At 64.7% G+C, this 12,863-nt stretch overlaps 1 protein-coding gene across 2 annotated transcripts in view; it reads left to right on the top strand.

Moving 5' to 3' along the window:
• The first annotated feature begins 1,503 nt into the window (after positions 1-1,503).
• FRZB (frizzled related protein) overlaps positions 1,504-12,863 on the top strand; it is a 36,118-nt gene continuing 24,758 nt past the window's right edge. For both annotated transcript variants that reach the window (XM_038421763.2, XM_038421762.2), the window contains exon 1: positions 1,504-2,371. In XM_038421763.2, coding sequence (XP_038277691.1) covers positions 1,912-2,371 — 460 coding nt within the window. In that variant the 5' untranslated portion in view covers positions 1,504-1,911. The remainder of the gene's footprint in view (positions 2,372-12,863) is intronic.

Raw genomic sequence — 12,863 nt, 5'->3', positions numbered from 1 at the left:
GTGAAGGTTGTCATCTTCCATCTCAAAACAGTACTGCTAATAAGAGTCCCAAACGCATTCTAGCTTGAATATAGCTATCTCCAAATTTACTATTCAGAAGAGGGATATTTATCTCAGCATGGCTCTATTTTCTTTTTTCCAAATAATTTAGTGCTAATATTTCTCATGCCTAATTTATTTGTTTTTAAAGATACTAAACAGTTACACCAAAATAAACCACCCTGTTTCAACTAAATTAATCCAAGTTTAGAGTCTGTTGTTCTTTGTTCTCCAATTAACAACCTTTTCCTTGGGGAAAAAATGTTTATGGCACCATTGTCCAGAATTATTTCAGCAATAATGAAGCCATATAAACAGCAAGTGAATGTTACATTTTTAAACCTCTTGCCTTCAAGTCAAATCCAGGGCCAGAAACAGATAGCCCACTGTGTGTGCTGGGGGAGGGGGTGGAAGCCAAGGGGCTAGGTTTGGCTAAAAATGATCAGCTGTGAGAAATGGCTGCGTTGAAACAAAGGCACATTTTAATGGTGCAGAGCAAAGGCGATTTCCTGTTTTGTTTGGGGCTTTGTTGCCCCTCTTAGGGAGTTCTCTCTCTGCCCTCCATACAGAGGGGAAGATGCCTCTGTAGGTCACTTCATTTTAGACTATGCTCTGAACAGGAGGTTACTTTAGCTGGAGGGATGGATCTGCTTTCTATTTTCTCCTCTAGATTAAATGCATCTGGACTGAAGGAGAGAAAGAACCACTTTCTGCCACTGTGGGGAAAGTTTCCCGCAGGACTCTGGCTGTGGAGGGGGTGGGCAGTGGATGCCGCCCTCCTGGCAAGGGCTGCGATTCAAGGGCATCGGATCCCGTGCAGCAAGGCCGATCGGAAACCCTACCCCTTATGTTTGAAAAGAAAGCCCCAGAAGTGATTGTTTATACCAGAAGAGAGAGACTCGGGAAGGAAAAACCCGCCTCCTTGTGTCCTGTGGAGTGTCTGAAAGAGCCTCCCCTTTTCTTTACCTCCGTGCTAGGGTGGGGAGGAGGGCTGTGTTCCTGAAGCGTAGCGCAGGAGCTTGCACCCTTTAACCCACGGTCTGTGGTCTTCAGTGACTCAGCCAGAGACTAGGGGGCAGGGTGTGGGAGGTCTGTGGCCTGCGACGTGCAGGTCAGACGGCCATGCTGCTCCCTCCTGGCTGCAGAGGTGGCGGGTCTCTGAGCTCTCACAGATCTGGTTCAAGAGGCTCTGTCGGGGTTGGCTGGGCGCGTCTGCTGCCCCGCGCTAGCCCGTCGCTTGACAAGGCCGAGCTTGATTTGGCTTCCCCCCTCTCCGCCTTGCTGCAGCTCCCGCGAAAACTGAGAGCTCGCAGCTTTCCCGAGGGATAGGCGGGGGGTGGGGTACGGGACAAGCGGTGTCTTATACTGAGGGAAGTTGATGCAGCCTCAGGTCATCTCGCCCCCCCCCCGCTCCCCGCCGCCGCACAGGGTTAAGGAGGGCTGGGAGGAGGAGCTGGGGCTCTCTGGCCAGGAGGTGGGAAAGGGAAAAGGAGCTGGGCTGCAGACAGAGCCCTCATTGCAAAGCCGGCCCGTCCCTGAGCCTGCGGCGCGGGGCCCGGCGAGTCCCAAGCGCTTCTCCGCGCTGGCCAAACTTTGCCGGGGCGCCCGCGGGCCCGTCCTCGTGCTCGGCGCCGGCCGGAGCGGGGCGCCCCCAGGTGCGGCGCCCCCCGATCGCCCCCCTTCGGGCCGCGCCTTGCTCCGATCCCGCCGCGACCCCTAGCGCCGCAGGGGGCGGGCCCCGCTGCCCGGGGCAGGTGGCGGCCGGAGCCGCTGTGGCGAGGGGCAGGGAGAGAAGAGGCGGGCGGGAGGCGGCCCCGCCAGGTCCGGGGAGCGCGCGTGGGTGAGGTCCCGACCCCAGAGCCCGGCGGGACCATGCTGGGCTGCGGCTCCGCCGCGCTCCTCCTGGCCCTGGCCGGGCTCCTCCTGAGCAGGGGGCCCGGGGCCCGGGGCGCCGCCTGCGAGCCGGTCCGCATCCCGCTGTGCAAGTCCCTGCCCTGGAACATGACCAAGATGCCCAACCACCTGCACCACAGCACCCAGGCCAACGCCATCCTGGCCATCGAGCAGTTCGAGGGGCTGCTGGGCACCCACTGCAGCCCCGACCTGCTCTTCTTCCTCTGCGCCATGTACGCGCCCATCTGCACCATCGACTTCCAGCACGAGCCCATCAAGCCCTGCAAGTCGGTGTGCGAGCGGGCCCGGGCCGGCTGCGAGCCCGTCCTCATCAAGTACCGCCACACCTGGCCCGAGAGCCTGGCCTGCGAGGAGCTGCCCGTCTACGACCGCGGCGTCTGCATCTCCCCGGAGGCCATCGTGACCGCCGAGGGAGCCGGTAAGAGCCGCACCCCCGGGAGCCCAGCCCGCTCCCCCCCTGCCATCGCCCCGGGAGCCCAGCCCGCTCCCCCCCTGCCATCGCCCCGGGAGCCCAGCCCGCTCCCTGCCCGCTCCCCCTCTGCCATCGCCCCCGGAGCCCAGCCCGCTCCCTGCCCGGTCCCCCTCTGCCATCGCCCCCGGAGCCCAGCCCGCTCCCTGCCCGGTCCCCCTCTGCCATCGCCCCAGAGCCCAGCCCGCTCCCCCCCTGCCATTGCCCCGGAGCCCAGCCCACTCCCTGCCCGGTCCCCCTCTGCCATCGCCCCAGAGCCCAGCCCGCTCCCCCCTCTGCCATCGCCCCGGGAGCCCAGCCCGCTCCCTGCCCGCTCCCCCTCTGCCATCGCCCCAGAGCCCAGCCCGCTCCCCCCCTGCCATCGCCCCGGAGCCCAGCCCGCTCCCTGCCCGCTCCCCCCCTGCCATCGCCCCAGAGCCCAGCCCGCTCCCCCCCTGCCATCGCCCCGGGAGCCCAGCCCGCTCCCCCCCTGCCATCGCCCCGGGAGCCCAGCCCGCTCCCTGCCCGCTCCCCCCTCTGCCATCGCCCCAGAGCCCAGCCCGCTCCCTGCCCGCTCCCCCCTCTGCCATCGCCCCCGGAGCCCAGCCCGCTCCCTGCCCGCTCCCCCTCTGCCATCGCCCCGGAGCCCAGCCCACTCCCTGCCCGCTCCCCCTCTGCCATCACCCCGGGAGCCCAGCCCGCTCCCTGCCCGCTCCCCCCCTGCCATCGCCCCGCAGCCCAGCCCACTCCCTGCCCGCTCCCCCCTCTGCCATCGCCCCCAGAGCCCAGCCCACTCCCTGCCCGCTCCCCCTCTGCCATCGCCCCCAGAGCCCAGCCCTCTCCCTGCCCGGTCCCCCTCTGCCATCGCCCCCGGAGCCCAGCCCACTCCCTGCCCACTCCCCCCTCTGCCATCGCCCCGGAGCCCAGCCCGCTCCCTGCCCGCTCCCCCCCTGCCATCGCCCCGGAGCCCAGCCCACTCCCTGCCCGCTCCCCCTCTGCCATCGCCCCCGGAGCCCAGCCCACTCCCTGCCCGCTCCCCCTCTGCCATCGCCCCGGGAGCCCAGCCCGCTCCCTGCCCGCTCCCCCTCTGCCATCGCCCCCGGAGCCCAGCCCACTCCCTGCCCGCTCCCCCTCTGCCATCGCCCCGGGAGCCCAGCCCGCTCCCTGCCCGCTCCCCCTCTGCCATCGCCCCGGAGCCCAGCCCACTCCCTGCCCGCTCCCCCTCTGCCATCGCCCCGGGAGCCCAGCCCGCTCCCTGCCCGCTCCCCCCCTGCCATCGCCCCGGAGCCCAGCCCGCTCCCCCTCTGCCATCGCCCCGGAGCCCAGCCCGCTCCCTGCCCGCTCCCCCTCTGCCATCGCCCCCGGAGCCCAGCCCACTCCCTGCCCGCTCCCCCTCTGCCATCGCCCCGGGAGCCCAGCCCGCTCCCTGCCCGCTCCCCCTCTGCCATCACCCCGGGAGCCCAGCCCGCTCCCTGCCCGCTCCCCCCCTGCCATCGCCCCGCAGCCCAGCCCACTCCCTGCCCGCTCCCCCCTCTGCCATCGCCCCGGAGCCCAGCCCGCTCCCTGCCCGCTCCCCCCCTCTGCCATCGCCCCCAGAGCCCAGCCCGCTCCCCCCTCTGCCATCGCCCCCGGAGCCCAGCCCACTCCCTGCCCGCTCCCCCTCTGCCATCGCCCCCAGAGCCCAGCCCTCTCCCTGCCCGGTCCCCCTCTGCCATCGCCCCCGGAGCCCAGCCCACTCCCTGCCCACTCCCCCCTCTGCCATCGCCCCGGAGCCCAGCCCGCTCCCTGCCCGCTCCCCCCCTGCCATCGCCCCGGAGCCCAGCCCACTCCCTGCCCGCTCCCCCTCTGCCATCGCCCCCGGAGCCCAGCCCACTCCCTGCCCGCTCCCCCTCTGCCATCGCCCCGGGAGCCCAGCCCGCTCCCTGCCCGCTCCCCCTCTGCCATCGCCCCCGGAGCCCAGCCCACTCCCTGCCCGCTCCCCCTCTGCCATCGCCCCGGGAGCCCAGCCCGCTCCCTGCCCGCTCCCCCTCTGCCATCGCCCCGGAGCCCAGCCCACTCCCTGCCCGCTCCCCCTCTGCCATCGCCCCGGGAGCCCAGCCCGCTCCCTGCCCGCTCCCCCCCTGCCATCGCCCCGGAGCCCAGCCCGCTCCCCCTCTGCCATCGCCCCGGAGCCCAGCCCGCTCCCTGCCCGCTCCCCCTCTGCCATCGCCCCCGGAGCCCAGCCCCCTCCCTGCCCGCTCCCCTCTGCCATCGCCCCGGGAGCCCAGCCCGCTCCCTGCCCGCTCCCCCTCTGCCATCGCCCCGGAGCCCAGCCCGCTCCCTGCCCGCTCCCCCTCTGCCATCGCCCCGGAGCCCAGCCCGCTCCCTGCCCGCTCCCCCCCTGCCATCGCCCCGGAGCCCAGCCCGCTCCCCCTCTGCCATCGCCCCGGAGCCCAGCCCGCTCCCTGCCCGCTCCCCCTCTGCCATCGCCCCCGGAGCCCAGCCCGCTCCCTGCCCGCTCCCCCTCTGCCATCGCCCCCGGAGCCCAGCCCGCTCCCTGCCCGCTCCCCCTCTGCCATCGCCCCCGGAGCCCAGCCCGCTCCCTGCCCGGTCCCCCTCTGCCATCGCCCCAGAGCCCAGCCCGCTCCCGCCTCTGCCATCGCCCCCAGAGCCCAGCCCACTCCCTGCCCGCTCCCCCCTCTGCCATCGCCCCAGAGCCCAGCCCGCTCCCCCCCTGCCATCGCCCCGGAGCCCAGCCCACTCCCTGCCCGCTCCCCCTCTGCCATCGCCCCCAGAGCCCAGCCCTCTCCCTGCCCGGTCCCCCTCTGCCATCGCCCCCGGAGCCCAGCCCACTCCCTGCCCACTCCCCCCTCTGCCATCGCCCCAGAGCCCAGCCCGCTCCCTGCCCGCTCCCCCCCTGCCATCGCCCCGGGAGCCCAGCCCGCTCCCTGCCCGCTCCCCCCTCTGCCATCGCCCCGGGAGCCCAGCCCGCTCCCTGCCCGCTCCCCCCTCTGCCATCGCCCCCGGAGCCCAGCCCGCTCCCTGCCCGCTCCCCCCTCTGCCATCGCCCCGGAGCCCAGCCCGCTCCCTGCCCGCTCCCCCCCTGCCATCGCCCCGGAGCCCAGCCCGCTCCCCCTCTGCCATCGCCCCGGAGCCCAGCCCACTCCCTGCCCGCTCCCCCTCTGCCATCGCCCCGGAGCCCAGCCCGCTCCCTGCCCGCTCCCCCCCTGCCATCGCCCCGGAGCCCAGCCCGCTCCCTGCCCGCTCCCCCCTCTGCCATCGCCCCCGGAGCCCAGCCCGCTCCCTGCCCGCTCCCCCCTCTGCCATCGCCCCGGGAGCCCAGCCCGCTCCCCCTCTGCCATCGCCCCGGAGCCCAGCCCACTCCCTGCCCGCTCCCCCTCTGCCATCGCCCCGGGAGCCCAGCCCGCTCCCTGCCCGCTCCCCCCTGCCATCGCCCCGGAGCCCAGCCCGCTCCCCCTCTGCCATCGCCCCGGAGCCCAGCCCGCTCCCTGCCCGCTCCCCCTCTGCCATCGCCCCCGGAGCCCAGCCCGCTCCCTGCCCGCTCCCCCTCTGCCATCGCCCCCGGAGCCCAGCCCGCTCCCTGCCCGCTCCCCCTCTGCCATCGCCCCCGGAGCCCAGCCCGCTCCCTGCCCGGTCCCCCTCTGCCATCGCCCCAGAGCCCAGCCCGCTCCCGCCTCTGCCATCGCCCCCAGAGCCCAGCCCACTCCCTGCCCGCTCCCCCCTCTGCCATCGCCCCAGAGCCCAGCCCGCTCCCCCCCTGCCATCGCCCCGGAGCCCAGCCCACTCCCTGCCCGCTCCCCCTCTGCCATCGCCCCCAGAGCCCAGCCCTCTCCCTGCCCGGTCCCCCTCTGCCATCGCCCCCGGAGCCCAGCCCACTCCCTGCCCACTCCCCCCTCTGCCATCGCCCCAGAGCCCAGCCCGCTCCCTGCCCGCTCCCCCCCTGCCATCGCCCCGGGAGCCCAGCCCGCTCCCTGCCCGCTCCCCCCTCTGCCATCGCCCCGGGAGCCCAGCCCGCTCCCTGCCCGCTCCCCCTCTGCCATCGCCCCCGGAGCCCAGCCCGCTCCCTGCCCGCTCCCCCTCTGCCATCGCCCCAGAGCCCAGCCCGCTCCCGCCTCTGCCATCGCCCCCAGAGCCCAGCCCACTCCCTGCCCGCTCCCCCCTCTGCCATCGCCCCAGAGCCCAGCCCGCTCCCCCCCTGCCATCGCCCCGGAGCCCAGCCCACTCCCTGCCCGCTCCCCCTCTGCCATCGCCCCCGGAGCCCAGCCCGCTCCCTGCCCGCTCCCCCTCTGCCATCGCCCCAGAGCCCAGCCCGCTTCCGCCTCTGCCATCGCCCCCAGAGCCCAGCCCACTCCCTGCCCGCTCCCCCCTCTGCCATCGCCCCGGAGCCCAGCCCGCTCCCTGCCCGCTCCCCCCTCTGCCATCGCCCCCAGAGCCCAGCCCGCTCCCCCCTCTGCCATCGCCCCCAGAGCCCAGCCCACTCCCTGCCCGCTCCCCCTCTGCCATCGCCCCCAGAGCCCAGCCCTCTCCCTGCCCGGTCCCCCTCTGCCATCGCCCCCGGAGCCCAGCCCACTCCCTGCCCACTCCCCCCTCTGCCATCGCCCCGGAGCCCAGCCCGCTCCCTGCCCGCTCCCCCTCTGCCATCGCCCCAGAGCCCAGCCCGCTCCCTGCCCGCTCCCCCCCTGCCATCGCCCCGGAGCCCAGCCCACTCCCTGCCCGCTCCCCCTCTGCCATCGCCCCCGGAGCCCAGCCCACTCCCTGCCCGCTCCCCCTCTGCCATCGCCCCAGAGCCCAGCCCGCTCCCTGCCCGCTCCCCCTCTGCCATCGCCCCCGGAGCCCAGCCCGCTCCCTGCCCGCTCCCCCTCTGCCATCGCCCCCGGAGCCCAGCCCGCTCCCTGCCCGCTCCCCCTCTGCCATCGCCCCCGGAGCCCAGCCCGCTCCCTGCCCGGTCCCCCTCTGCCATCGCCCCGGAGCCCAGCCCACTCCCTGCCCGGTCCCCCTCTGCCATCGCCCCGGGAGCCCAGCCCGCTCCCTGCCCGCTCCCCCTCTGCCATCGCCCCGGAGCCCAGCCCACTCCCTGCCCGCTCCCCCCTCTGCCATCGTCCCCGGAGCCCAGCCCACTCCCTGCCCGCTCCCCCCTCTGCCATCGCCCCCGGAGCCCAGCCCGCTCCCCCTCTGCCATCGCCCCGGAGCCCAGCCCACTCCCTGCCCGGTCCCCCTCTGCCATCGCCCCAGAGCCCAGCCCGCTCCCCCCTCTGCCATCGCCCCCAGAGCCCAGCCCGCTCCCTGCCCGCTCCCCCCTCTGCCATCGCCCCGGAGCCCAGCCTGCTCCCTGCCCGCTCCCCCTCTGCCATCGCCCCCGGAGCCCAGCCCACTCCCTGCCCGCTCCCCCCTCTGCCATCGCCCCCGGAGCCCAGCCCGCTCCCCCTCTGCCATCGCAGTGAAGCCAAGCCTGCTCCCTGCCCGCTCCCCCCTCTGCCATCGCCCCCAGAGCCCAGCCCGCTCCCCCCTCTGCCATCGCCCCCAGAGCCCAGCCCACTCCCTGCCTGCTCCCCCTCTGCCATCGCCCCCAGAGCCCAGCCCTCTCCCTGCCCGGTCCCCCTCTGCCATCGCCCCCGGAGCCCAGCCCACTCCCTGCCCGCTCCCCCCTCTGCCATCGCCCCGGAGCCCAGCCCGCTCCCTGCCCGGTCCCCCTCTGCCATTGCCCCCAGAGCCCAGCCCGCTCCCCCCTCTGCCATTGCCCCCGGAGCCCAGCCCACTCCCTGCCCGCTCCCCCTCTGCCATCGCCCCTGGAGCCCAGCCCGCTCCCCCTCTGCCATCGCAGCGAAGCCAAGCCTGCTCCCTGCCCGCTCCCCCCTCTGCCATCGCCCCCAGAGCCCAGCCCGCACCCCCCTCTGCCATCGCCCCTGGAGCCCAGCCCGCTCCCTGCCCGCACCCCCCTCTGCCATCGCCCCTGGAGCCCAGCCCGCTCCCTGCCCGCACCCCCCTCTGCCATCGCCCCTGGAGCCCAGCCCACTCCCCCCTCTGCCATCGCCCCCAGAGCCCAGCCCACTCCCTACCCGGTCCCCCTCTGCCATCGCCCCCGGAGCCCAGCCCACTCCCTGCCCGCTCCCCCCTCTGCCATCGCCCCGGAGCCCAGCCCGCTCCCTGCCCGGTCCCCCTCTGCCATCGCCCTCGGAGCCCAGCCCGCTCCCCCCTCTGCCATCGCCCTCGGAGCCCAGCTCGCTCCCCCTCTGCCATCGCCTCCGGAGCCCAGCCCGCTCCCCCTCTGCCATCGCCCCCAGAGCCCAGCCCGCTCCCCCTCTGCCATCGCCCCTGGGAGCCCAGCCCGCGTCCCCTCCCTGCCATCGCCCCCGGGAGCCCAGCCCGCTCCCCCCTCTGCCATCCCCCCGGGAGCCCAGCCCGCTCCCCCCTCTGCCATCGCCCCGGGAGCCCAGCCCGCTCCCCCCTCTGCCATCGCCCCGGGAGCCCAGGCCGCTCCCCCCTCTGCCATCGCCCCCGGAGCCCAGCCCGCTCCCTGCCCGCTCCCCTCCCTGCCATCGCCCCAGAGCCCAGCCTGCTCCCCTCCCTGCCATCGCCCCTGGAGCCCAGCCCGCGTCCCCTCCCTGCCATCGCCCCTGGAGCCCAGCCCGCGTCCCCTCCCTGCCATCGCCCCCGGAGCCCAGCCCGCGTCCCCTCCCTGCCATCGCCCCTGGGAGCCCAGCCCACGTCCCTCCCTGCCATCGTCCCTGGGAGCCCAGCCTGCTCCCCTCCCATCCATTGCCCCCGGGAGCCCACACCCCACCCCTCCTGGCTCCCTCTCTGCCATCACCCTGGGAGTCCAGCCCACTCCCCTCCCTGCCATCAGCCCCGGGAGCCCAGCCCACTCCCCTCCCCAGGTTCATGGGCCTCCAGCCAGCTCCATCTGCCATTCCTCTTCTTCTCCCCTCTGACCTTCTTTCTACCTCTGAATCTCACTCTCATCCCTTTCTCCTCTTCCCTTTGTAGCATCTTGCTGTCTCTTCCAGAACCTCTCTCTATCCCTCCTTCCCCTATCTAGCGCCCACTCTCCTCTCCTTGCCTTCCCATCTCACTCCATGGATGCTGGTGACATCTGAGAGTGAATAGGTGATCTTGCATATAAAGGTGCAGAGTGGACAAAATGGACAAACTGCCCTGCAGTAATGTCATTCCAAACAGGGTGGACACTGCATCCATGTGTGGTTGAACATAACCCTCCCCTGCCACCCCTTCCTCCAATTCTAAACTTGTCCCTCTCATCCTGTCTCCCATTTCCAAACCCTGCTCTTGCCCTCACTCCTGTTGCCTCCTATCATAGGCGAAACGTAGCGCTCATCTAACCCTCAGCCCCAATCCAACCCTACACCCTTCTAATAGTATCTTTATGCTCTTTGGTGTGAATAAGTTTCTGTGACCTATAACTTTTTACTCTTGTTTAGCATTTGTGTGCAGCTGATTGAGATTTTTGAGTGAAATTTGTTGTTGTTGAAAATGGCCTTTTTCCAAAACTGAAAAATTCCATAAGAAATTCTTTCTTTTTTGAAATTTTTAACTTCTTGTAATTTTTTTTAATCGACATTTTTCAGTCAAAATTTTTATCAACGCCATTACTGGGTAATCAACATTTCTAGTTTATTGAAAAAATGGGTCTTTGGTATATGAAAGCTTTCAACAACAGATTCAACAATAGATTTGGCTCTATTCAAAAAGTAGCTTACATTTTTTGTAAAGTCCGTTTTGTTGAAAAAATTAAAATGGGTCTCTTTCAAATCCTGTGAAATGGAAACCATGTCACATTCTTTTTAGCTCAGCTTTAGTATTTTGTAAATATAACTGTACTATTGTCGGGCAGTAGTCACACTATTAATGTACCCAATACTATGTATACAATTCGCCATGCCCTCCACTCCCCTTTACGATGTCACTCAGACCCATTAAAACCAGGCTTCCTTCCGGAATTGGCTGCACTCGCTTTATTTTGCATAGAGAAGAGCCGCTGCACATTTGTGCTTCTTGAACTTCATGCTGCAAGCTAGTTTGTGCTGATGGGAGCAAGGGGGTGGTACTCCTATTTCCATGGCGATGACAACATGAGAGAGATTGTGGTGGCCAGAGGAGGAGTGAGACTCGAATTAGGAGAAGCAATTGCCCCTACCTGTTCCCATGCCAGCAATAGCTCAAAGACATGCGAAATGGCAGCTGGGGAAAGAACGGCAAAAAGTAATTGTTGCATATATATTTTAAGATAAACTTATAACACATATTACTAGTTTTACGGCATGCATAGATACTGGGCCAGATCCTCAGCTGTATTCGGATTGGAGGCAGAGTGTAGCTGAAGGATGAGTGTGGTAAAGATGGCTACATGGTAATGTGTACGTCTCCTGGTCCTGGGTTTAGATGAGGGTCAGTTTGGCCCCCAGTTCAAATTAGAGTAGCTTCAGAGTTGCTCTAAGTTGTATCTGGCTGCAGTGGCCTCCAGGAGGCCTTTCTGGAGATCATTAGAGAATTCTAGAGCACATCAGCTCTCTGCCCACATTCTCTTTCATTGGCCGTGCTCCCTATGCTTGGAGCTGTAAAGGTGATGGTGGTGGTTGTCTCAGTGCCATCTAGCTGTTCCTCTTACCATAGGAGAATCCCCACATAGCTGGTTAAGATGGCTTTCCAACTGCTTTGTGCTGCCAGAACACTGCAAAGCTGTCATTGGCTGGGGGCTGGCTTTTTTAATCCAAAAAGGTATAACTTTGCCCATCCCTGAGCAGCTACCTCTGGGATGGAACATAGAACCTGTTTAACAGTGCACAGCAACACAATGTAATAGGACAAGCAATGGAAAAATAAACCTATTTATTTCCAATTGAAAGAGCTGAGATAAGCTAAATTAGGCAATATGTAATTTGGGAATTTGGCTAGGACTGGAATATGGTCAAGGTTCTGGCTCTAGAACCCTGGATGTTTACAAAATGATCAATATCTCAGTGTTTATCTCATCAGAGAGAAATACATATCTCTGGTCACACTGGGAGATACCATAGGTGATACCATTGTGTAAGTTAACTATTGCTAAGTGGTTTGACTTGCATGCCAAAGTTGGCAGAAGAGGATGGTGTAGTGAGAAAAGGAAGTTATAAGATAGAGCAGGTTTGCACCTGTGCTTTATCTTACACCTACTTACACTCTTCTGTTAGTTGTACATTCTGTGGCAGCCCCATCTTTCAGCCCCTTTGATATGTAAGTTACACCAGCTTGCATCAATTTGTTGATTCATTTATATCACCGTTGATGTCACCTCTGATTCTGACCCATAGCAAAATGTTTTGTTTGAAAGGTGCTGTATGTAACTAATTACTGTTGCCATCATTCTGTTGACCCTTACCTTTCATTCCACTCCATATAAACCAAACCCCATCATTCCTCATCCAACGCTTTCTCCACTTCCAATCACATCTTATACCCTATTCCATTGCGCTCTTCTCTTCATGTGCCCATTTAACCTTTCCCATCCATCACTTCTTTCCCCATCCGTATCTTTTTTTTATTTCTATACCAATGTAACTCTACTCCTACCTTTCAAACTACCATTTCCACCCTTTCTAACTCTCAGATCTCCCTCTACAACCCACAACTCAAGCTAACTCTGTTCCTTATACTTCCATAACTAACCCTTCCCCTCATTCTTCCCTAACCTTTCCTTCCTCTGTAATTGTACCCCACATCTAACGCTGTGTGTCTGTCTATAGATCTGTTGTTGCTTCTTTTGGGCTGCAGACCTGCTGGGAGGATTTCAGTGAGGCTGGTTTTGAATTCCAAAATTAGGACTAGTTTGTGAATGTCTCATTTTGAAACACATTTACAGACTCTTTCCTGAGCAGCACTGAGATACTTTCAAAACTGCCTTAAAAATGGATCCAAACTGAGTGAGGCTTGGCAAGTCAACAGATATTTGAAAGCAGTGGCATTCAAAACTGAAGAGAGGAAGTTTCTCTAAAATTGCCCCTGAGTTACCTATTGCTGAGGACCACAGCAGCACAATAACCTCTTTGAATGATTCCAGTGTAAAATCCATGAATACTTCACTGACTGGAAACCTGATGACATTCTGATTTCTGGGATTTAAAAATTAAACCAGCATACTATCCCATGGACTGAAGGCATTGTTCTGGGGAGGGGGAATAAATTCTCCCCTTTAAAATATAATGAAATATTCCTAATCTAGGAAAAGATCCGAAGAAAACTAGTATCATCCTATTAGAAGAGGATTGTACCCTAGTAGAAAACGTACCTAATACAAATAACAGACTAGTTAATGATTCGTATACAAGGCATTTCTCCTAAGTTTTTTCCTCTTAAGAATGCACTTTCTGCACCTAATATTGTTGGTGAAATGCACAGTCAATGGAAATGTAAATTCACATTTATTACTGAAAAGGTTTTCATCATTCAATATGAAAATATTACCCACAAA

This window comes from Dermochelys coriacea, chromosome 11 (assembly GCF_009764565.3).
Source record: "Dermochelys coriacea isolate rDerCor1 chromosome 11, rDerCor1.pri.v4, whole genome shotgun sequence".
In the NCBI taxonomy this organism is placed as follows: Eukaryota; Metazoa; Chordata; order Testudines; family Dermochelyidae; genus Dermochelys; species Dermochelys coriacea.
The sequence above is the reverse complement of the archived record's forward strand: the minus strand, read 5'-3'. Positions and strand labels throughout refer to the sequence as shown.